A 19,349-nucleotide genomic window follows, 5' to 3' on the forward strand; every position below is an offset into this window, starting at 1 on the left:
TTGCCAATGGCATTTTTAATTTTCTTTTTCAATCTATGCGATCACGACGACGACGACGACGATGATGACGACGAGACCACTGTAGGTAGCAACGGGCGAGAAAATAACACACACATGTCCGATTTGCGATGCATTAATGGATTTGCACATCATCTGTTACAAGTTTTTTATTTTGCTATTTTTATCAAGTGATAAAAGAAGAAAATAGTATTGGTGAGTGAAGGTATTATAAAGTTATTTCAATCAAAGTTATCTTCATTTGTGAAGTAAAACACATGAATAAATGCATAAAAATATTGTGATTTTATCGCTTTTGTTGAAGCAATTCCTTTTTTTTAAAGGTGTTACATAAAATTTGAAGAAGTACTTTAACATATGACGTTTAAATCATAAAAACTTTTATCACTTTTGGTAGAATTTTTATCAAATGTTATAAATTTCTATTTTTCACGTTTAAAACATGTATCTTGAAAAATAAAAAGAAATTCGAAGAATTAAAAATAAAAATGAAAAATAAATTTTTTATTTAAAAAATTCGACAATATCGAAATTCAATAATTTTCACTTGAAGAAAAAAAATATTTTTCCATTGAAAATATGAGTCGAGTATTTCATGTTAAAATATAATCTCCCGGAAAGATTTAATAGCAACAATATTTATATCAAAAAAGTTGATTTAAAATTTTAAATAAATATTTTCCACATAAAAAAATAACAATTTCATAAGAAGATATCATTTTTAATATACTTGATTATACATATTATTTTTTTAAGTAATTTTTAAATTTTATATCTGTTAAAATACAATTGAATTGAAAAAAATATTTTTTAAAATTTTTTAAAATTAATAAATTTATTTTTAAACTCAAATAAATTAAAAGATTAAAAAAAATTTAAAAAAATTAAAAAAATATTAAAAAAAAAATTAAAAATTTCTAATTTTTTTAATTTTAATTTTTTTTTAATTTATTTTTTTTTAAATCTTGTAATTTATCTGAATTTAATTTTATTTAAATTTATTAATTTTAATTTAAATTTATTTATTTGAAATAAAAATATTTTTTTCATTTTAATTTATAAATTAAAATTTATCAAAATTTGTAATTTTTTTCTCAGCTATCATTAGAAATTTAAATTAAAATTTAAAATTAAATAAATTTAAATTTTATTTTTCTTTAAATTTAATTTTTTTTTTCTATAAATTTTTTTTTTTTTTTCTATAAATTTAATTTTTTTTTTTCTTTAAATTTAATTTTTTTTTCTTTAAATTTAAATTTTTAATTTTTTTAATTTTTTTAATTTATTTGAATTTAATTTAATTTAAATTTATTAATTTTAATTTAAACTTATTCACTTGAACTAAAATTAATTCAGACAATTAAATAAATCAATGAATTTCAATTAATTATCCCTTTCCAATAATTTCATAAAAATCCGATAAAAACCACAAAAGGTCAAACATTTCCAGCAAATTAGCCACAAAAGACACAAGAGACGGATAAAAAAACCCGATGACGTATCCTTTACCATTATTTGTCACATTAATAACAATATGATTTTGACACTTACTTAACACTTCTGTTATCCTTCATCTCGATGTCTTGTCTTTCTTTTTTCTCTCTATTTTGACACTTTTCTTGTTATTTCCATCCACAATGTTATGACTATTTTTTTTTCGTGTCTACTATCTTCACGGTTTAAGTATATTATTATTTTCACATAAAATTACTCACTAGAAAAAAAAAAGATTTTTCTTTTATTAGATTCTTTTTGCTTATTTGGATTGTTACGTTACGCCTCATAACAATTTATCTTATTTCTTTTTGTATTTCTTCTTTTATAACACTTATTTAAGGATATCATTATTTTTTATTTTTTGCGGCTTAATTTTTGGTTTTTATTTTATTATTATTTTAATTTAACTTTGACAAAATCTTGTCAGTTTAATTTTTATTTAGTTGTATATTCTTATCACTCTGTGTGTAATAATTTATTTTTGGATGCACTTTAATTTATTTTTAAATTTTTTTCTGCTCTATTTTTACACCGCAACGATTTTATCTTCAAGATTTTATTTTTAATATTTTTTTTTATTTCTCATATCAGCTCATTTAATTTTATTTTTGAACATCTGTAAAAAAAATTATCATAACAATTATTTCCGATTTTTTTTTTTATTTTTTCTAGTTCACTGTTTTTTTTTTGTATAATTTTCTTTTAAAAAAAAATTCAATAATAAAAAAATAATTTATTTTATTTTTTTCCTTTTTCTTTCAAGGTATGTTTCCTGTTCGAAGGATCGTTAACGACTGAGCACAATTTTTGCTTTATTGCATGTTGTTGTAAATCAGTAGGCCAAACTCTGTCATTCTTATCCAACAACATGTACAGCCAGAGAGACACTGATCTACGATAATAAAGTATTTTTTGTTTCGTGTCATTCGTCGTCGTCGTCGTAGTTGTACGAATCGAAGCGACGTTGTGAGTAATCTTTCCAAGTCAATGTTCAAATGTCGACTATTCGGTTCGTACCTGAAACAAATTTAGTTTAGTTGAAATTTTTCCAACGCAACGATGCGCAGTACCAACATCAACATATCGTGGAAAATTCTTATCAATGAATGGGCAGATGGAAAGTGTATCACGTGCTGCTTGTGGTGTTTACTAACGAAACCAAATTTTTGAAAAAAAAAATCGAGCATGCGTAATGGAGACGACCGTTATTCGTTATTCATTCATAAAAAATGAATTAATTGAAGAGGATGGAAATTAAAAAAAAATCTGATTTTTTTTATTTTGATGCTTAGCCCTTTGAATTTGATGCAATACTTTTACTGAAGCTAATAGAAAAGAAATGCTCAGATATAAAAAAGTGTAAAATGCAAATAGTATCATTTCCATTTGCGTTTACTTACTTGGTAATGTAAGTTAGCCAGGGCATAAAAAAGCGAATATTTAAACAAACTAGCGGGGGATATGATAACTGCCCTTTGAACGAAAAACGAGTGAAGTTGATTTCTCAAGGGATTAGATTGACTCCCTTAACTTCAAGAGATCAAATTGAGCTCTTGAGGCATCAAATCGAGCACTTGAAGGATCAAATCAAACCCCTCAAGTGAATTTTTTTGATCTCTTTAGGTACGTTTTATCTTTTCAAGAGGTCAATTCGAACCCTTGAGAAGTAAGTTATATAACCTCTTAAGGGTTCGAATTGACCTCTTGAATATAAAATTGATTCCTTCAAGAGTTTTTCATTTCCTAAATAGGTCAAAAAAATTCACTTAGGGGTTTGATTTGATCCTTCAAAGCTTCATTTGATCCCTCCAGAGCTCAATTTGATCCCTCCAGATCTCAATTTGATCCCTCCAGAGCTCAATTTGATCCCTCCAGATCTCAATTTGATCCCTTCAGAGCTCAATTTGATCCCTTCAGAGCTCAATTTGATCCCTTCAGAGCTCAATTTGATCCCTTCAGAGCTCAATTTGATCCCTCCAGAGCTCAATTTGATCCCTTCAGAGCTCAATTTGATCCCTTCAGAGCTCAATTCAATCCCTCCAGAGCTCAACTTGATCCCTTATAAGATCAAACTCACCCGATTTTCCTCCGTAGACTCTTCTTCTACCACTGCGACGATGATGACATTAACATCCATCCTTTCCTAGCATAATTTAGACATTTATCGAGCTCGTTCTCCAAAACCGGCATGCATAATTTGTGACTTGTCAAATTTATGCAGAATGGCGACCATAAAACTGAATGTTTTGAAAGTCTCTCAAAAAAAAACCTCAAATGGATCGATATATTCAAATGTCTATTATATTCTCAAGTTGTCGTGCGCCACTTTGTCCAAAGAGAGAGAGAGTGTCTCTTCAAATAATTGGCGCAATTATTCAAAACGACATCCATTCATACAACGTCACGGATTAACAATTTTTCGCTCAGCACAAGCAACAAAAAAATGCAAAGGTCGTAACGATTATGTCTCGCCGCATTGCTACTGTCATCATTACGCGCGCATACTTAAACATCACATAATAATAATAATAACGATATAATTGTCTTGCAAATTGTTTGCACCTTCTCGACTGCTCATCTCATCTCATCTCATGAAACACGTAAATTATTATCTCGCAAAGTGTATGAATGAGAGACAAAATATCATTAACATAAGAGCTGTCCGTTTGTAAATAATCGCAGGCTTTTAAATAGTATACACACATTGCATCGGGCGTGTATCTGTGTTAAATCCAATATAATTATTGTTCACAAAGCGTATAATATAATATCATAATTTGATTTGGAACACAACGAGATGCATCCAAACGTGGAAGTTTGTAAACACGAGACAAGACAATATGATTTGTGTTTGCTTGTTTTTATTTGTTTTTTTTTTTTCATCAAATTTCATTTGGAGATTTGATATATGAAAAATTATTGTGACTTTAATCGTAATTAAAAATTGACATGGACCACACCAATTGAAGTTGAAGTCGTTTCAAATTCTTTTTGAAAAAAAACTGATCTGTGAAGGTAGGAAGATGTCTGTCCGTTTAATGTAAAGATATTTAATTTAAATTATTTTTAGGTTGTTTACAATTTGACGAATGTGAACTCGAAAGCTTAAGTATAGCCAAAAATCAAAGCAGCTTTATAAAATATGATGATCGATGCTTCGATCAACAACTTGCAGATACTTGCGAATTCCGAATGTAGTAAGGATTTCTTTTATATAATTTTTGCCATACAGAATTGAATATCATCGAGCCATTAATATGGCAAAAAAATAGCTTCTTCTGACCAAATACTTTACTATGTTCTTGGTTGTTCATTGTAGAAGTGATTCGTTTCCATAAGTCAATTGATGTCCAAGAAAAATGTTTGTGTGTGCTCATATATGGTCAACCATTTAATCAATACGGATAGTCTACCGCTATCCTTAGAGTCTACGGCTAATTATGAATCTGACAGCTTTTCAACGATAAGCTCTATACCGACTTAGTCAAAGCCTTGCCATGATTTTAGAAGACCTGTAGAAAACTGTTAATGACGACTCCCTTCAGCCTTTTGAATATGTCATGTAGTTAAGTTTTTCTTTCTGATGTATAACGCAGTGCACACCTTTCATTATTTTTTTTTGAATACAGACTTATTGTAAGGAATACCTTCATTACTAAATTTCTTACTTACATAGTTAAATTAAAAAGTTACACTTTTAGTTGAGAAATAAGGTTTCTTAAGAAATATTTCTAAACAAATATCAAATTTAAAAATTTGTTGCATTTAAAACTTCCTTTACGAAAAATGCGCTCAAGTTAACTTACTTAACATTCCATATGAGATTTATATCTCAAACACCTTTTCAATTCCTCTTACAAAATCAGTTCATTTTCACATATTTTCTTCATATATTCTCACAATTTCTTTTCCATCGCAAGTTGCCAACATTTTATTACACGCCTGGATTATGGAAAATTAGATTTGTTCACAACCCATATTGCGATCACAAAATAATGACCTAGTTACGTGCCTACCTCAATATCTACCCAGTTTTCTTTCGTCTCTTGTGAAAAATGAAAAGCTTACCTTGTCAAATGATTGGGTTACTTTACATGTGATATTGTCCTTCTACGAATAAGAGTAAATAATACCAACAATGAAGAAATAACAAAAGAAAAAGTTTCCACTCTTACTACTCTTTTGTTTGTAATCGGTTTGAAAATTGGTCAATGGTCAGGACATCGACACTCAAAACAATGAAAAATTTTCCACATGAGTGATTTTTTGTTTTTTCGCTTCTGGTTCAACGATAAAAAACAGAAAGAACTAATTAACATAGATATTAAAACCGAAAGTGTCATAAGAAACTGATTTCCTCGAAATCGCCAAACCGAGGAAGATATAAAGTGATAATTAAATTGCAATTCCTTCTTCAAGTTTTCATGAATGGCGATATCCTGCAATTTCTTTTCTCGCTTTTCTCTGCCACTTTACTTTAAACGCCTTTCATTCTCTATTCAAATGCTAAGATAAGAGAAACTTTGCAATAATATTATGCTTCTCTTCTAAACTTTTAGTGCACTTTTTGTATTCCTGAGTTGCTCTTAAGAGCGAGAAGCAGATTAATTAGATGTATTGTTTGCACTTGCCTCAGTCGTAGTCGTCGAAAACTCAAGTCATGTTATTTTTGTGTTGCTTCTTTGTTCTAAATTGCTCACATTGAATGGAAGCTTGGATTAATTAAGTGTTTATTCATGCGACGAGGAAGATAATCTTGGCTCACGAAAAATTCTCCAGCTTATAATAAAATTGCATTTCTGTCATTCTCCTCGGCAGATGCACCCGATCTCATGACAAAATAGTAGCAGTATCGAGCTGTGTATAAAGCCATAAAAATAAATAGGAATATTTATTTTCATTAAATCTAATAACATGTGCATGTTTGATGCAATCTTGATGTTTCTTTATTTGCAAGGTTGATCAAAATGTGACTCAAAAAAAAATCTTTTCTTTTCTACGCGATAACAATGGTAGCTTATCTGTTTACAATCCCTCCCCTATGGGCGAAAAACGGGTCAGATTGATCCCTTAAGGGATCAGGTTGACCCCTTAGGAGTCAAATTGATCCCTCAAGGGGATTTTTTGATCCTTAAAGGACCCTTAAGGGATCAACCTGATCCCCTTTTTAAGTTACTCATCCGCAGACCCGAAAAATTTGAATCTTTTAAGAGGTCAATTTGATCCCTTCAAGAGGTCAATTTGATACCTCCAGGAGGTCAATTTAATCTCTTAAGGGATCAAAATGATCTCTTGAAAGATTCAAATTTTTGAGTCTGCGGATGAGTAACTTGAAAGGGAATCAGGTTGATCCCTTAAGGGATCAGATTAAACCCTTAAGGAACAAATTGATCCCTTAAGGGATCAATCTGACCCGTTTTTCGCCCATAGGGTGTTCGACAGCAGCTGACTTGTTTCCTCTTTAGTTTAGCTTTTTTCTTCTTCTTCTTCTTCTTCCATCTAATCTCCCAGAGAAGAAACATTGTTTCACACTTTTTCTTCGACAATGTACTTTCTTCGTTCTTGGCAATCAACCAAAGCTGTTTCTCACAGACAACCAGCTCAAGGCCAGAGAGTTCAGTTTAACTGTCATTTTTCCTGCATATCAAACATGACACGACACAGCAAACAAACAAGCACACGATATGAAGACGAAGTATCACCTTTCTTGATAATTATACGCCAAAAGAGTGATTTAAAAGCGCATGCAACTGTGCGGCTCACCGCAAAATCAATTAAAAGTTGTGTGAAAAAGTAACGAACGTGATATATGATAACATTGTATTTAACGACATTTTTCCTCCATTCAAGATGCGTGATTTACAGTGAAAAACGGCGGCGCCGAAAATTGGTTCCTTCGTTTTTCGCGAGAAAGTCTAGACGACGTCGCCGAAATTACTGGTCCAACCACATCATAGGAGCAAATGAGCACGACTCATTAGCAAAACGAAACGAGATGAAAAAAGGGAGATTGAATTACAAATTTGTCCTTGTACTTGTTTATTATGGTTTATGTGCTCCGCGCTATCATATCATATCGCCTTGATGATATTTTGGATCAATGTCCTACTTGTGATAATATTCCATTTCGTTTTTTTGGCAAATTTTCAAGAAAAATTGTTCCTTTTATGTGTCATTTTTTTGTCTGTTTGCTACAATTGTAGAAAAAGATGGGAAAAGACATAAAAATAAAAACTAAAAGGTTTGACTTTGAATGTTCGACTTAATGGAGCTCGTTGAACTATTATATATTTTCATAATTTTTAACGTTGAATAAATGTTTCACTAAAAAGCTTTTCTTTAGATGTGAACAATTTATACGGGAGATGAAAAGTATCATTTTGTTATCTATTAAAGCTATTTTGAGGCAATAAATACATTTTAACATCTTAGCAAAATGATTAATATTAAATATTTTTATATAAAATATAATAATAATATAAAATACAAAAAAATTTGAAATTTATGAAAAATTTAAAAGCGCCATCTACTTTTTAAATTTCATAATTTTCTAAGTCTATTCAGGCTTTTTTAAGCTAATTTTTTAAGTTATTTTCAGGCAATGTTAAAAATTTTAGCCCTCATATGATTGATATTAAATCCTCGATAAATTCATTTAAAATTGTTAATTAAAGCGCCATCTATAGTAAAAAGATAAAACTTTTTAAAGAAGCCCAATTTAGACCTTGATTTTAACTTTAGAAAAAATTATGAAGGTCTAAATTAGGCTTCTTTGAAAAATTTCAGCTTTCAACTAAAACTCAATTTATACGATAGATGGCGCTTTAATTTTTAATTTTAAATGAATTTTTCGAGGATTTAATATCAATCATATGAGAGCTAAAATATTGCCTTAAAACAACTTAAAAAATTAGCTTTATATAGTCTGAATAGACTTCTTAGAAATTTATAAAATTTAAAAAGTAGATGGCGCTTTTTAACTTTTCATAAATTTTGAATTTTTTTTTCATTCTATAAAAGAAAAAAATAACAGTTCTCGTATTTTCACTATAACTTCAATTTTTTAGCTAAAAAAATTTAAAAAATGAAACAAAGTAACCGTAAATAGCTTAAAAATTGATTTTTAGTGAAAACTTTGGACCCTGTAAACTTTTTTTCTCAGTCAAAACTATTTAAAGTACTGATTTTAATCTTTTTCACTTAAAAATTGCTTCAAAACCCGTCAATCCATTTCAAGTTGAGTTCATTCACTGCCTAACTGAGACTTACCAAACTTGTATTTTTTTTTCTTCACTAAATAACCATCTTCCAATCAATTACTTTTTGTTGTAATAATATATTTTTATTACTTAGCATGTTTTTTTTCTTCCCTCTTTATTTTGATGATGTAAACAAAAACAACGAGACGAAAGAATTCATTAGAGCAATTCCGACTAAGAGCACGTCGCGGCTGATAATCGCGAAGCAACAACGACAAAAAAAATCGCTACACGAGTTAAATATTCTAGCAAGCCAAGACGGAATCCCGCATAAGACTAACGACAGACGAGTAAAAAACCGCGAGAATTGCCTCGAACCGGAGAGTCCGTAATAAAATACTTCAGTATGAAATAAAATAATAAAAAAAAACACCAAATTCAAAGTTGTGTTTGTGTAACTCTTTTTTTTTTTGCTTCACATGTGAATTTTTGTAGAAACGTATGTTACAAGCATGCATTAAATTACAACGCGAAACAATCAAAGGTGGGCAATTTCTGTATGTATGAATATTAATATTTATTAATCGCAGCAATAACAACAACGACGACAAATAACAACAACAGCACGCAGAGTGATAAAGTTTTTTTTTAATAAGCTCTCATAATTATATGAGGGTCCGAACGTGTGGATTTGTACTATTTACTTAATTTTTTTCATATATCATTAAAAATGTGCATTGGGGTTTCGAAATGTTTCTGTATTTTAAACAGAAAAGTAGGAAAATTAAATTATTTTTATCTAAATTTTCTTAAAAAGATGCTCTTGAAGTAAAAAAAATAAATTTTAAATTCTAATTACTAAAATTTTTGGCGGGAAATTTAAAAATGTGCACTGGGATTACAAAATTTTTTGAAGAATATCAAATTTTTCTAAGCTAAAAATTTACATTCGATTTTTTGACATTACGAAAGATGACAATTTTCAAAAAATTTTGCTCAAATGTCAAAAAATAACCTACAAATTATCTAAAAATTGACATTTGATTAAAAATTTGACAGCTGTCATACTTTCTAATCTCAAAAAACATCCTGTGAATTTTTAAAATTAATTTTTAATTAATTATTTTTTTACAAAATTTTTATTTTCTTCAAAAAAATCCCACAACAAATTTTAATTTTTCCCGCCAAAACCATGTAAACAATACCACGCTACACGTTTTCCCTCCAAAATAGCACCGATTTTATGTTTCTGATGCCAACACAACTGTAGTAGTCGTAAATTTATGGCGATAATCAGTGACAATTAACTTTGCGGTTCAAATAAGGTAGCTTTTAAAATTAAAATGGATCGAACCGAAATTGATGATGAGACCATGTCAAGCTTAATTGTTTTGTGGTAATTTTTTTCTAATTAAATAATTTTTTTTGTAATACTTTGTAAAATATTTTTGTGTTGCGTGACACGATCGCCCGCCCAAGTCATCATCAGCGACTCGAGTTGAGTTGACAAATGTTTAAATTCGCGTGCAATTGCAAATTTTTTTCGTTTTTAGTAGTAACTTAAACGAGATTAATTGATTTGAATCGAATTTAAATACGATTCTAATGCAAATTTGATTAAAATGTCATTTCTACATGACAATTTTTTTTCTCGGAATTCAGCCACGTAATTTTTTTTTGTTGTATGCAATTTAATTGAAATATTCGTTTGAATTGTTTGATATTATGTATTAAAAATTAAAGGGGGTGGGCGGTCGTTATTTCTCTAAACGAAATGCATTCAAGGTTGATCAGAAGATAAAATTATAGATTTTTTTATCACCTTCGTTGAGTGGAATATTTCTTTTAAAAATTACAAAATTAAAAAAATTAGTTCAATTTAACTTAAAATTTAACGTTTTTTTTAGAAAAAAAATGTTTTCGAATAATTTTTTATTTAATTAGAAAAAAATTTAAATTATTTAATTAATTTTTTATTTAAAATAAAATTTTATCAAATTCTAATTAATTTTAAATAAATTTTTTGTTACAGAAATTTAATTTTTAAAAACTCATAGCGTACTTTCATTGATTTTTTTCTTTATATTTTTTATAGTTTTCTGACTTTTTGAATCATTTTAAGTCAATATCATTTTTTAAAAATATTTTTATTTAAATAGAATGAATTTAAATATTTAATTTGATTTAATTTAATTTAATTTTATTTTATTTAATTTTAATTTTATTTGAAAAATTTAATTATTTTTTTTATAATTATTTAATTAATAAATTAATTAAAATTAATAGAAAAATATTTTTTTAAATTGTTTTCTTAAATTTATTAATTTTTAAAATTTATATTTTTTAATAATTAATATTAATTTTATTTTCTCATGAAAAAAATTATTCAGATGCTGTTCTAATGTACACATTTTTGAAAAATTTAAAGTTAATTAAAAAATATTGAATATAAATAAACTAAAAAAAAATTAAAATTTCTTAAAATAAAAAAATATTTAAAATTTTAATCTAAATATTCGAAAATTAATAAAAAAAATTAAATAAATCAATAAATATAAATAGAGAAATTTTTTTTTTTGAGAATTTTTCTCAATTTTTTTAAATTTTTTATTCTATTTCATTTTTCTTTTTTAAATTTGTTAAAGGAAAATCCTAAAAATCCTCATTTTTAACGAAAAACTGTTCAAAAGTTTCATCCTCAGTCACATTCAGACAACTTTTGCACATTTCCCAGTTCAAAAAACGTCAAAAACAATAACAATACAGTTTCTACGAGTCATACGGCTCGTACAAAAATTAATCAGCTGTTCATTATTTACACTTTATGACTAATAAAATCACTTTTTGGCAAAATTTTTTAACTTTCATGGACCATGGCGATTCCCGATGCTTCAATCCATGACTATGAATTCCACGAGAAGCTTGGTGCCGGCACTTATGCTACCGTTTATCGAGCAACAAAGACCGTAAGTACCTAAAATTACTCTAAATCTCAATTAATTCGAATTTTTCTTTGTAGTTAACTGGCGAAGTTTGCGCCATCAAGTGCATCGAACGCTCGAAGCTGAGTTGTCAAGCAGCTGAGGACAACATTATCACGGAAATTCAACTTTTGAAGACTTTGAAGCACAAACACATTGTCGAAATGAAGGATTTTCTGTGGGACAAGAAGCAAATTTACATCATCACGGAATACTGCAACGGCGGCGACCTTTCCTCGTACATCAAGCGACGTCATTCGTTGCCCGAGTCCATTTGCAAGACATTCCTCCGTCAGCTAGCGCTTGCCATGCAATACATGCGAGCCCATGACGTCAGTCATTTCGACTTGAAGCCTCAAAATTTACTTTTGTGTCGCGAACCTGGGCGATATGTGCTCAAAATTGCCGATTTTGGGTTCGCCCAGCATCTGAAACTCGGTCAAGAGAATCACACGATCAAGGGAAGTTTGCTCTACATGGCGCCCGAAATCCTCCTGCGCGAATCTTATGACCACACCGCGGATTTGTGGAGTATCGGCGTCATTTTCTACGAATGTCTCTTCGGGCGAGCGCCTTACAGGTCGGCAACAGTCCAGGAATTGCTCGAAAAAGTTCGTTCCCGACAAAAAATTGAATTTCCCGCCCATACAAAAATCTCCAACGAGTGCGAACATTTGTTGAAGCAACTTTTGCGACACAATCCGCAGCAAAGAATCTCCTTTGAGGACTTTTTCGCGCACGATTTTATCGATTTGAAGCATTTTCCGTCGGAAGAAACGCTCAAAAAGTCCATCGAGATCTTCACGAGAGCCGTGAGTGAGGATAAAGACGGAAAATTGCAGGAAGCGTACGATTCGTACTGCGAAGGCTTGAAATATCTCACGCCGATCGTGAATGAAGAGCCAAATGCGTCGAAAAGACAAGCGCTGAGGCAGCAAGCGAACGCTTATGTCAAGCGGGCGGAGGAAATTCGGAAGTTTTTGAAGAGTTCGAGTGGTTTGCAGAACATTGAGACGCCGCAAGAAAGTGTGACGGTGCATCAAGCGCCGCAGATTTCGAGAATGAACTCCGTTGATAACGTTTTGGATCCGGGAATTCGCTTTCAAACGCTTTGTGAGTAAAAAATTTTCTAAAAAAATTTTTTTTTTTTTAATTTTAATTTCTTGAATTTTTTTAACTTAAATTTAATTTCTTAATTTTTTTTTATTTTTGTAATTTTTTTAAAATTTATATTAAATTCCTTGAATTATTTTTTTTTATTGTTTTTTTTAAATATTTTTTAATTTATTTATAAATTTTTTATTTTATTTTTTGAATTTTTTTAATTTTTTTTTATTTCTAATTTTTAATTTATTTTTTTTTAATTTTTTAATTTTTTTTATTTTTTTTTTATATTTTTCTTGAATTTTTTTTAATTTTTTAAAAATTTATTTCCTTGAAAAATGTATAAACTCGTGCCTGTGTGTGTGTGTGTGTGTGTGTGTGTCTTAATTCTTAGTTATTTGAGGACCCTGAAGGTCAGTGGCCAGTTCCTTGGGCTGTGAGGTTTTTTTGAATTTTATTAAATTTTTTTAATTTTTTTTTAAATTTTTTTTAATTTATTTTTTTAGTTTTAATTTTTTTTAATTAATTAATTTTTCTTTTATTTCATGAAATATTTTTATTTAAAAAAAAATTCATTTCCTTGAATTTTTATGATATTTTGACTTTTTTTCTAAATTTTTTTAATAAATATTTTTTTTTATTTTTTAGACACAAGTTCAAAATCAAGTCCCGCAATTTGTCACGCCTTAGACATTGGTCGTCAAGCAGAGCTTTATGCCCATGAGAAAAATTTCACAACAGCTTTGCAGAGTTTTCAAAGTGCCTTAGGTTCGTTGGTCCCATTATTGCAAAAAGAGCCAAAAGGACCTCGAAGGGACATGTTGCACTCGCAAATCATGGAATGGATGGATGCAGCTGAAAATATTAAGGCCTATTTGGAGCCCAAAGACGAAAGTGGCGCGAATTCCTCGTTAGATGATGATCATCACGCTTGTGTTTTGCAATAAATTGACATGAATTTTAATTTTAAGATATTTAAAGTATTCCAATAACTTACTTACCTCCGTTATTTTAAAAAATTAATTGTAAGCTTCAGAGAAATTTTTGATCAATGGATGAATTTTTTGACAAAAAATTAATTTTATAAGCAATTTATTTGTTATTTTCTGTAATTTTTTTTGAAAATAAAGAATTTTAGTTCCTTCACAATTTAAAATATTAATTTTTGAAGTTTTATTATTTTTTAAAATCATCAATTCTAGATAAAAAATTAAATTTTTAACGCTTAAAAGGCATTATATAAAAATTTTTATTTTTTTTAAATTGAATTTTCAAAAATTTTCTACAATTAACTTCAGTTTTTTTATCAGTTTGAAATTTTTGAAACTCAATTTATAACTTTTTTATTCATTTATAAATCACAAAAAAATGCATTTGAGTATTCTAATAAAAAATTAAAAACTTTATTAAAATTTAATTTTTTGTATTTTAAAATTTTGGTAATTTTGGTTAAAGGTTAAAGTAAAATTTTTATTTTAATTTTAAAAATTTTTTTTATAAATTTTATTTTTTAATTAAAATAAAAAATTTTTAATTATTATATTTAAAAAAAAAATAATAAATAAAAATTTAAATCACATTTTAATTAAACTTTAAAAATAATTTTTGAATATTTTTTAACAAAATTCTGAGAAGATAATTTTTGAAGATAAAGAACTAAAAAAATTTTTAAAAATTAAAAATTAAATAATTTTTTTAAAACTCACCTTTTATAAATTCACTAAAAAACAAAAAACACGAATTATTGACAATTAAACGCAAATTTTTATTTATTTTATTCTTTAATTTAAGTCTTTATAAGTAGGTATATTTTATAGCTCTTTTATATATGTCTGTATGTATCAATTAACTTTCTTTTCTATTTTCTAAGTTGAATCTGTTTAAAATTTTGGTTATATTTTTTTTAAATATTTTTATTGACAATCAAGTATTTTTTTCTATTTTATTTAATATTATAGTTAATAATTATATTTGTTCATAAAAAATATTATTCACTAATAAAATCTTCTTCTTTCGTGGATAAAGAATATAAGCATTTTTAATCATAATATTAATTAATTAATTAAACATAATTTTAATTATTCAAAGGCTCAAAAATAAACTTTTAATTATTTTTTTTTAATATATATCTTTCAAAGCAGGCAGGTTTCGATTTTTTTTATAAATTTGAGATGATTTTCCCAAAAAGACACTAAAAAATTCGTTCAATATGTATTTTTTTATATGCACTTTATATTTTCAGGTAAGAATGAATTTAAAAAGCTTGAAAATTTTTAAAAAATAATATTTTTTTTATTTTCACTCTCTTCGGTTATTTAATTATTTTTTATATATTTTATTTTTTTTTAATTCTTATTATGAAACCACTTCTGGATATCGACTTTTATATTTTTATTTACCTGATCATCACTTTTTTTATGTATCAAATACATTTATATATAATAATATTTATTTTTTTATTATTTTTTTCACATTTATCTTCTTACTTTTAACATTTTTTTTAATAATATATAATATAATGAATATATATTGTATATTTTTTTATATTTTAAAAGCTCTTGGATTAGGTGATTGGATCTTAGAGAGTACAAAGGGGTTCACATTTAATATTTTTTCTCTTACGTTATGTTGTTTTTTTTCTCTAATGTTTAATTCGATGTGAAACCAGTAATTATTATTATATTTCTTAACTTTTTTTTACGTTTTACGTATACAATTTACTTACACAAAGTATAAATGATAAAAATATTTCGACAAAAATTTTAAATTATAATCAAAAAAAAAACAGAAGCTGCTGTGTTGTAGGATTGTTGAAACAGGCACTTTATAAATAAAACAGACATTTTGATCAAATAAATTGCACTTTTTTGTTTTGTTTCATTTTTTTTAGATGTTAAACATATCACTCGAGAATTTTTTTTAATTTATTTTTTTTTAAAGACAAACAAAAAGCCGCATTGGAAAAACTAACAGAAGCAAGCATTTTCTTATACTTAGATAATATTTGTAAAAATCATTCCAATTTTTTTCTTGACTATCAAAAATCAACTTAATTAAATTTATAATTAATAAATTGAACAAAAAAAAAAGAAAAAACTTAAAATTAAATTATTTTTTAAAATTAAAATAATAATAATATAAAAAATATATTTTTTTTATCAAATTACACAAAATATTTCTCTTTAAGTCATCATAAGTTTTGATTTTTTGTTTAAAAAAAAAATTATAAAACTAACTAAAAATTACTGAATTACTGAAAATTACTGAACATATCCAACCCATTATTCTCGAACGTAGAAAAATCGACATTTAAGTTATTTTGGATCATTTCGTTGTTACTTGTCGTTTCATGATCGTAGTAGCTGTATAAAAGACAAAAACGGGATTAAAGAAGAGAAAAATAATAATAAATTAAATTTTAGAGTTAAAAGTTAAGTTAGACATAGAACTACAAATTTTACTACAAACTACATGTTATTTTCAAGCAAACACATTTTTTTTTAGCGTGATAAAGCATTTTTAACAAATATTTTTTGTTTTCAAACTTTAACAATTTGTTAGAAATTTGTAAATATTAAAAATTAAACATTAAGTGCGATTAACAATTTAATAAAAATTAAATGTTAGTTTTTTTTTAGTGAAAGTTGCTGAAAAACGTGATACAATAGTTAACATAGATTTTTTTTAATTTTAATAATTAATTATAATTAACGCTTGTTGGTCAGTTATTTAGCCATGATAAGTTGTATACAATTTATAATACTAATTAATTCTGCTAATTATAAATATATATCTATTTAATATTTTATTTATTTTTTGCTAGTTTTTAATATGAATATTTTTTTTATTTAATAAATAGACCTGTATTTTACTGATTTTCGTTATTTTTTTAGGACTTTCTTCCCATTTCTTTACAAAATTGATTTATAATTGATGATAAAGCTTTTAAAAATGATTTTTTTTTAATATTTTAATATTTTTAATTTTTAAAAATTATAAGGTTTCTTTGGCGATTAAAATAATTTTAAAATAAATTTAATTTAATTAATTAATTAATTATTTTTTTATTAATTAATAATTCATTTATTTTATTTATTATTTTTAATAATATAATTTTTTTTTTCAAATTTAAAAAAATGTAATAAAAAATTATTTAAATAAATTGGTTTTCTCATGTTATGATTTTAAAAAAAATTAATTATTTCAATCGTTTACAATTTTTTTTTAAATTAATAAAAAAAAATAATTAATATATTTTTTATTTTTTTAAAATAAAATAATTAATATTTATATAAAATAATTCATATTTAATTAATTAATTAATATATTTTTTAAATAATTAATTAATTAATTATTTTTTTATTAATTAATAATTTGTTTTTTTTCAAATTTAAAAATAAATATAATAAAAAATCATTTAAATAATATGATTTTAAAAAAATTTTTTTAAAAATTCTAAGATTTTTTATAAAATTTTAAAAAAAATATTTATTTTAAAAAATAATAATTATTTTTTTTAATAATTATCAAAAATAATTTAATTATATAATACTTTAAAATTGTTTTTTTTTTAATTTTTAAATTTTTTTTATTCAAATTATTTTTTTAAATATTTTTATTATTTTTTCTCAAGTTTTGACAAAAAATACCTTAACAGATCCTGTTTTTTTTTTTGACTACTGAAATAAATATAATTCATGAGAAATTTATTCAAATAATGAAGAAAAATGTATATTTTTATTTTGTTTTGAGAAATTGAGAATGAGGACGGGCATTAATCTTCATATGTCACAGTTGAGAAAAAATCTAAAATTCAAATTCCATTTTTTACGTCATAACAGTCCATTCACAGCTTTTTTTTCAACATTTCCATCAAATTAAGGTGCGTTGACCTTTTTATCATCATTAAATATTTATTTATTTATTTAATTTTTTTTATTTTAATCAAAATCTCACTTTTTTTTTAATTTTACTTCATTTTTTCTTTAATATGAAACCGGGATAACTTTCAATTGACTAGAATATTTTTTTATCAATTTTTTCTAATAATTCATTCATTTTTGGTATAAAATATTTATTTTTTTTTTCTACGTGATTATGAGAATTTTTTAAAATTTTTTTAGGTACACATCAAGGTCCATTTAATTCTTTTTTTATATGTATTTAATACTTTTTTGGAGGTACACAATATAACGCTTTTTTATTTATTTTTTTATTATATAAAATTTCTTTTATTAAAATTTTCTTTTATTTCAAAGTTTTCTCGTTCCATTCTTCAATTCTCTTTATTTTCTATTCTAAACATTTTTTTCGTTACATTTATATATTTTTTAATAGGAATTTTCTTCAGTCATTTACTTTGACAACATTTTTTTTTTGTTAATACAACCCATTGAATTACATTTTAATACTGTTTCTTTTCAAAGAAATTTTTTTCAGAGAGAATTTTTTGAAGTAAAGACATTTTTTTGCGAATTTCGTGTCCAATTTATTTTGCATTATTTTTGCGTGGCAATCAAAACATCGTGTCTTTTACTTCAATATTTAAATCTTAGAGGTGCATTATTGTACTATTTTGATAATTTGAGTAAATGGATGCCCTATATTCATGTGGCAAAAAAATGTTGAGTGAGTGTGCAAAAAAAATTATTTTACATTTTTTTACGTAATTTGAGGATTTTTTTTTAATTTTAATTAATATTGACATCGTTCGATCGGTGAGAAAATTGAGAAAGAAAAAAAATGAGAATGTTAGTGGTTGGTTAGTAAAGCCATAACCTCGTAAAGTAAAGAGAGCTGCTAATTAAATTTTTAAAAAAGTGTTTTTACAAAAATAAAAAAAAAATAATTTTGGATGTTAGGTTGGAGCAATTGAGAAAAATGTTTCAGTTTTTGAAAATTTGAATTAGCAAAAGTGCGATTTTCAAATTTTTAACGTAATTTTCTTTATTTTTCAGAATTTTAATTTTTTTTAAAGTAAAATATGAATTTTTGACAAATTTTAAGTTAAAAATTAATATTTTTTCACACATTTACTTAATCTTAAGTTTTTAAACCAAATTTTTTTTTTAAATATTTTTTTTTATATTTTTAGATTTGAATTAGCAAGAATGTTTTAATTTTTTTAAATTAAATATTTAAAATATTATTTTAAAATAATTTTTGTCAAAATTTTAGTTCAAATTAAAAAAAATTCTTTAATTTTTTAAATATTTTCAAGTTTGAATTAGCGAAAGTGCGATTTTCAAATTTTTAACGTAATTTTCTTTATTTTTCAAAATTTTTTTTTTTTAAAGTAAAATATTAATTTTTGACAAATTTTAAGTTAAAAATTAATATTTTTTCACACATTTACTTAATCTTAAGTTTTTAAACCAAAATTTTTTTTTAAATATTTTTTTTATATTTTTAGATTTGAATTAGCAAGAATGTTTTATTTTTTTTAAATTAAATATTTAAAATATTATTTTAAAATAATTTTTGTCAAAATTTTAGTTCAAATTAAAAAAAATTCTTTAATTTTTTAAATATTTTCAAGTTTGAATTAGCG

The 19,349-nt window shown here is 25.5% G+C and overlaps 3 protein-coding genes across 4 annotated transcripts in view; 1 reads left to right on the forward strand and 2 right to left on the reverse strand.

The window, feature by feature from the left end:
• Positions 1-19,349, reverse strand: part of LOC134833726 (BAG domain-containing protein Samui) — a 161,206-nt gene that overhangs the window by 81,030 nt on the left and 60,827 nt on the right. The gene's annotated exons all lie outside the window — the stretch shown is intronic.
• Positions 11,542-13,937, forward strand: LOC134834210 (serine/threonine-protein kinase ULK3). The gene is made up of 3 exons (XM_063848795.1): positions 11,542-11,680; positions 11,734-12,808; positions 13,448-13,937. The coding sequence occupies exons 1-3, from the start codon at positions 11,588-11,590 to the stop codon at positions 13,744-13,746; spliced, it is 1,467 nt and encodes a 488-aa protein (XP_063704865.1). The 5' UTR covers positions 11,542-11,587; the 3' UTR covers positions 13,747-13,937.
• Positions 14,987-19,349, reverse strand: part of LOC134834887 (signal transducer and activator of transcription 5A) — a 33,284-nt gene continuing 28,921 nt past the window's right edge. Inside the window, exon 5 of one of the 2 annotated variants that reach the window (XM_063849691.1) lies at positions 14,987-16,161. In XM_063849691.1, the coding sequence (XP_063705761.1) occupies positions 16,050-16,161 (112 nt within the window). In that variant the 3' untranslated portion in view covers positions 14,987-16,049. The remainder of the gene's footprint in view (positions 16,162-19,349) is intronic. The other variant, XM_063849690.1, reaches the window with a different exon arrangement.

The sequence above is a fragment of the Culicoides brevitarsis genome, chromosome 3, assembly GCF_036172545.1.
Source record: "Culicoides brevitarsis isolate CSIRO-B50_1 chromosome 3, AGI_CSIRO_Cbre_v1, whole genome shotgun sequence".
NCBI lineage: Eukaryota > Metazoa > Arthropoda > Insecta > Diptera > Ceratopogonidae > Culicoides > Culicoides brevitarsis.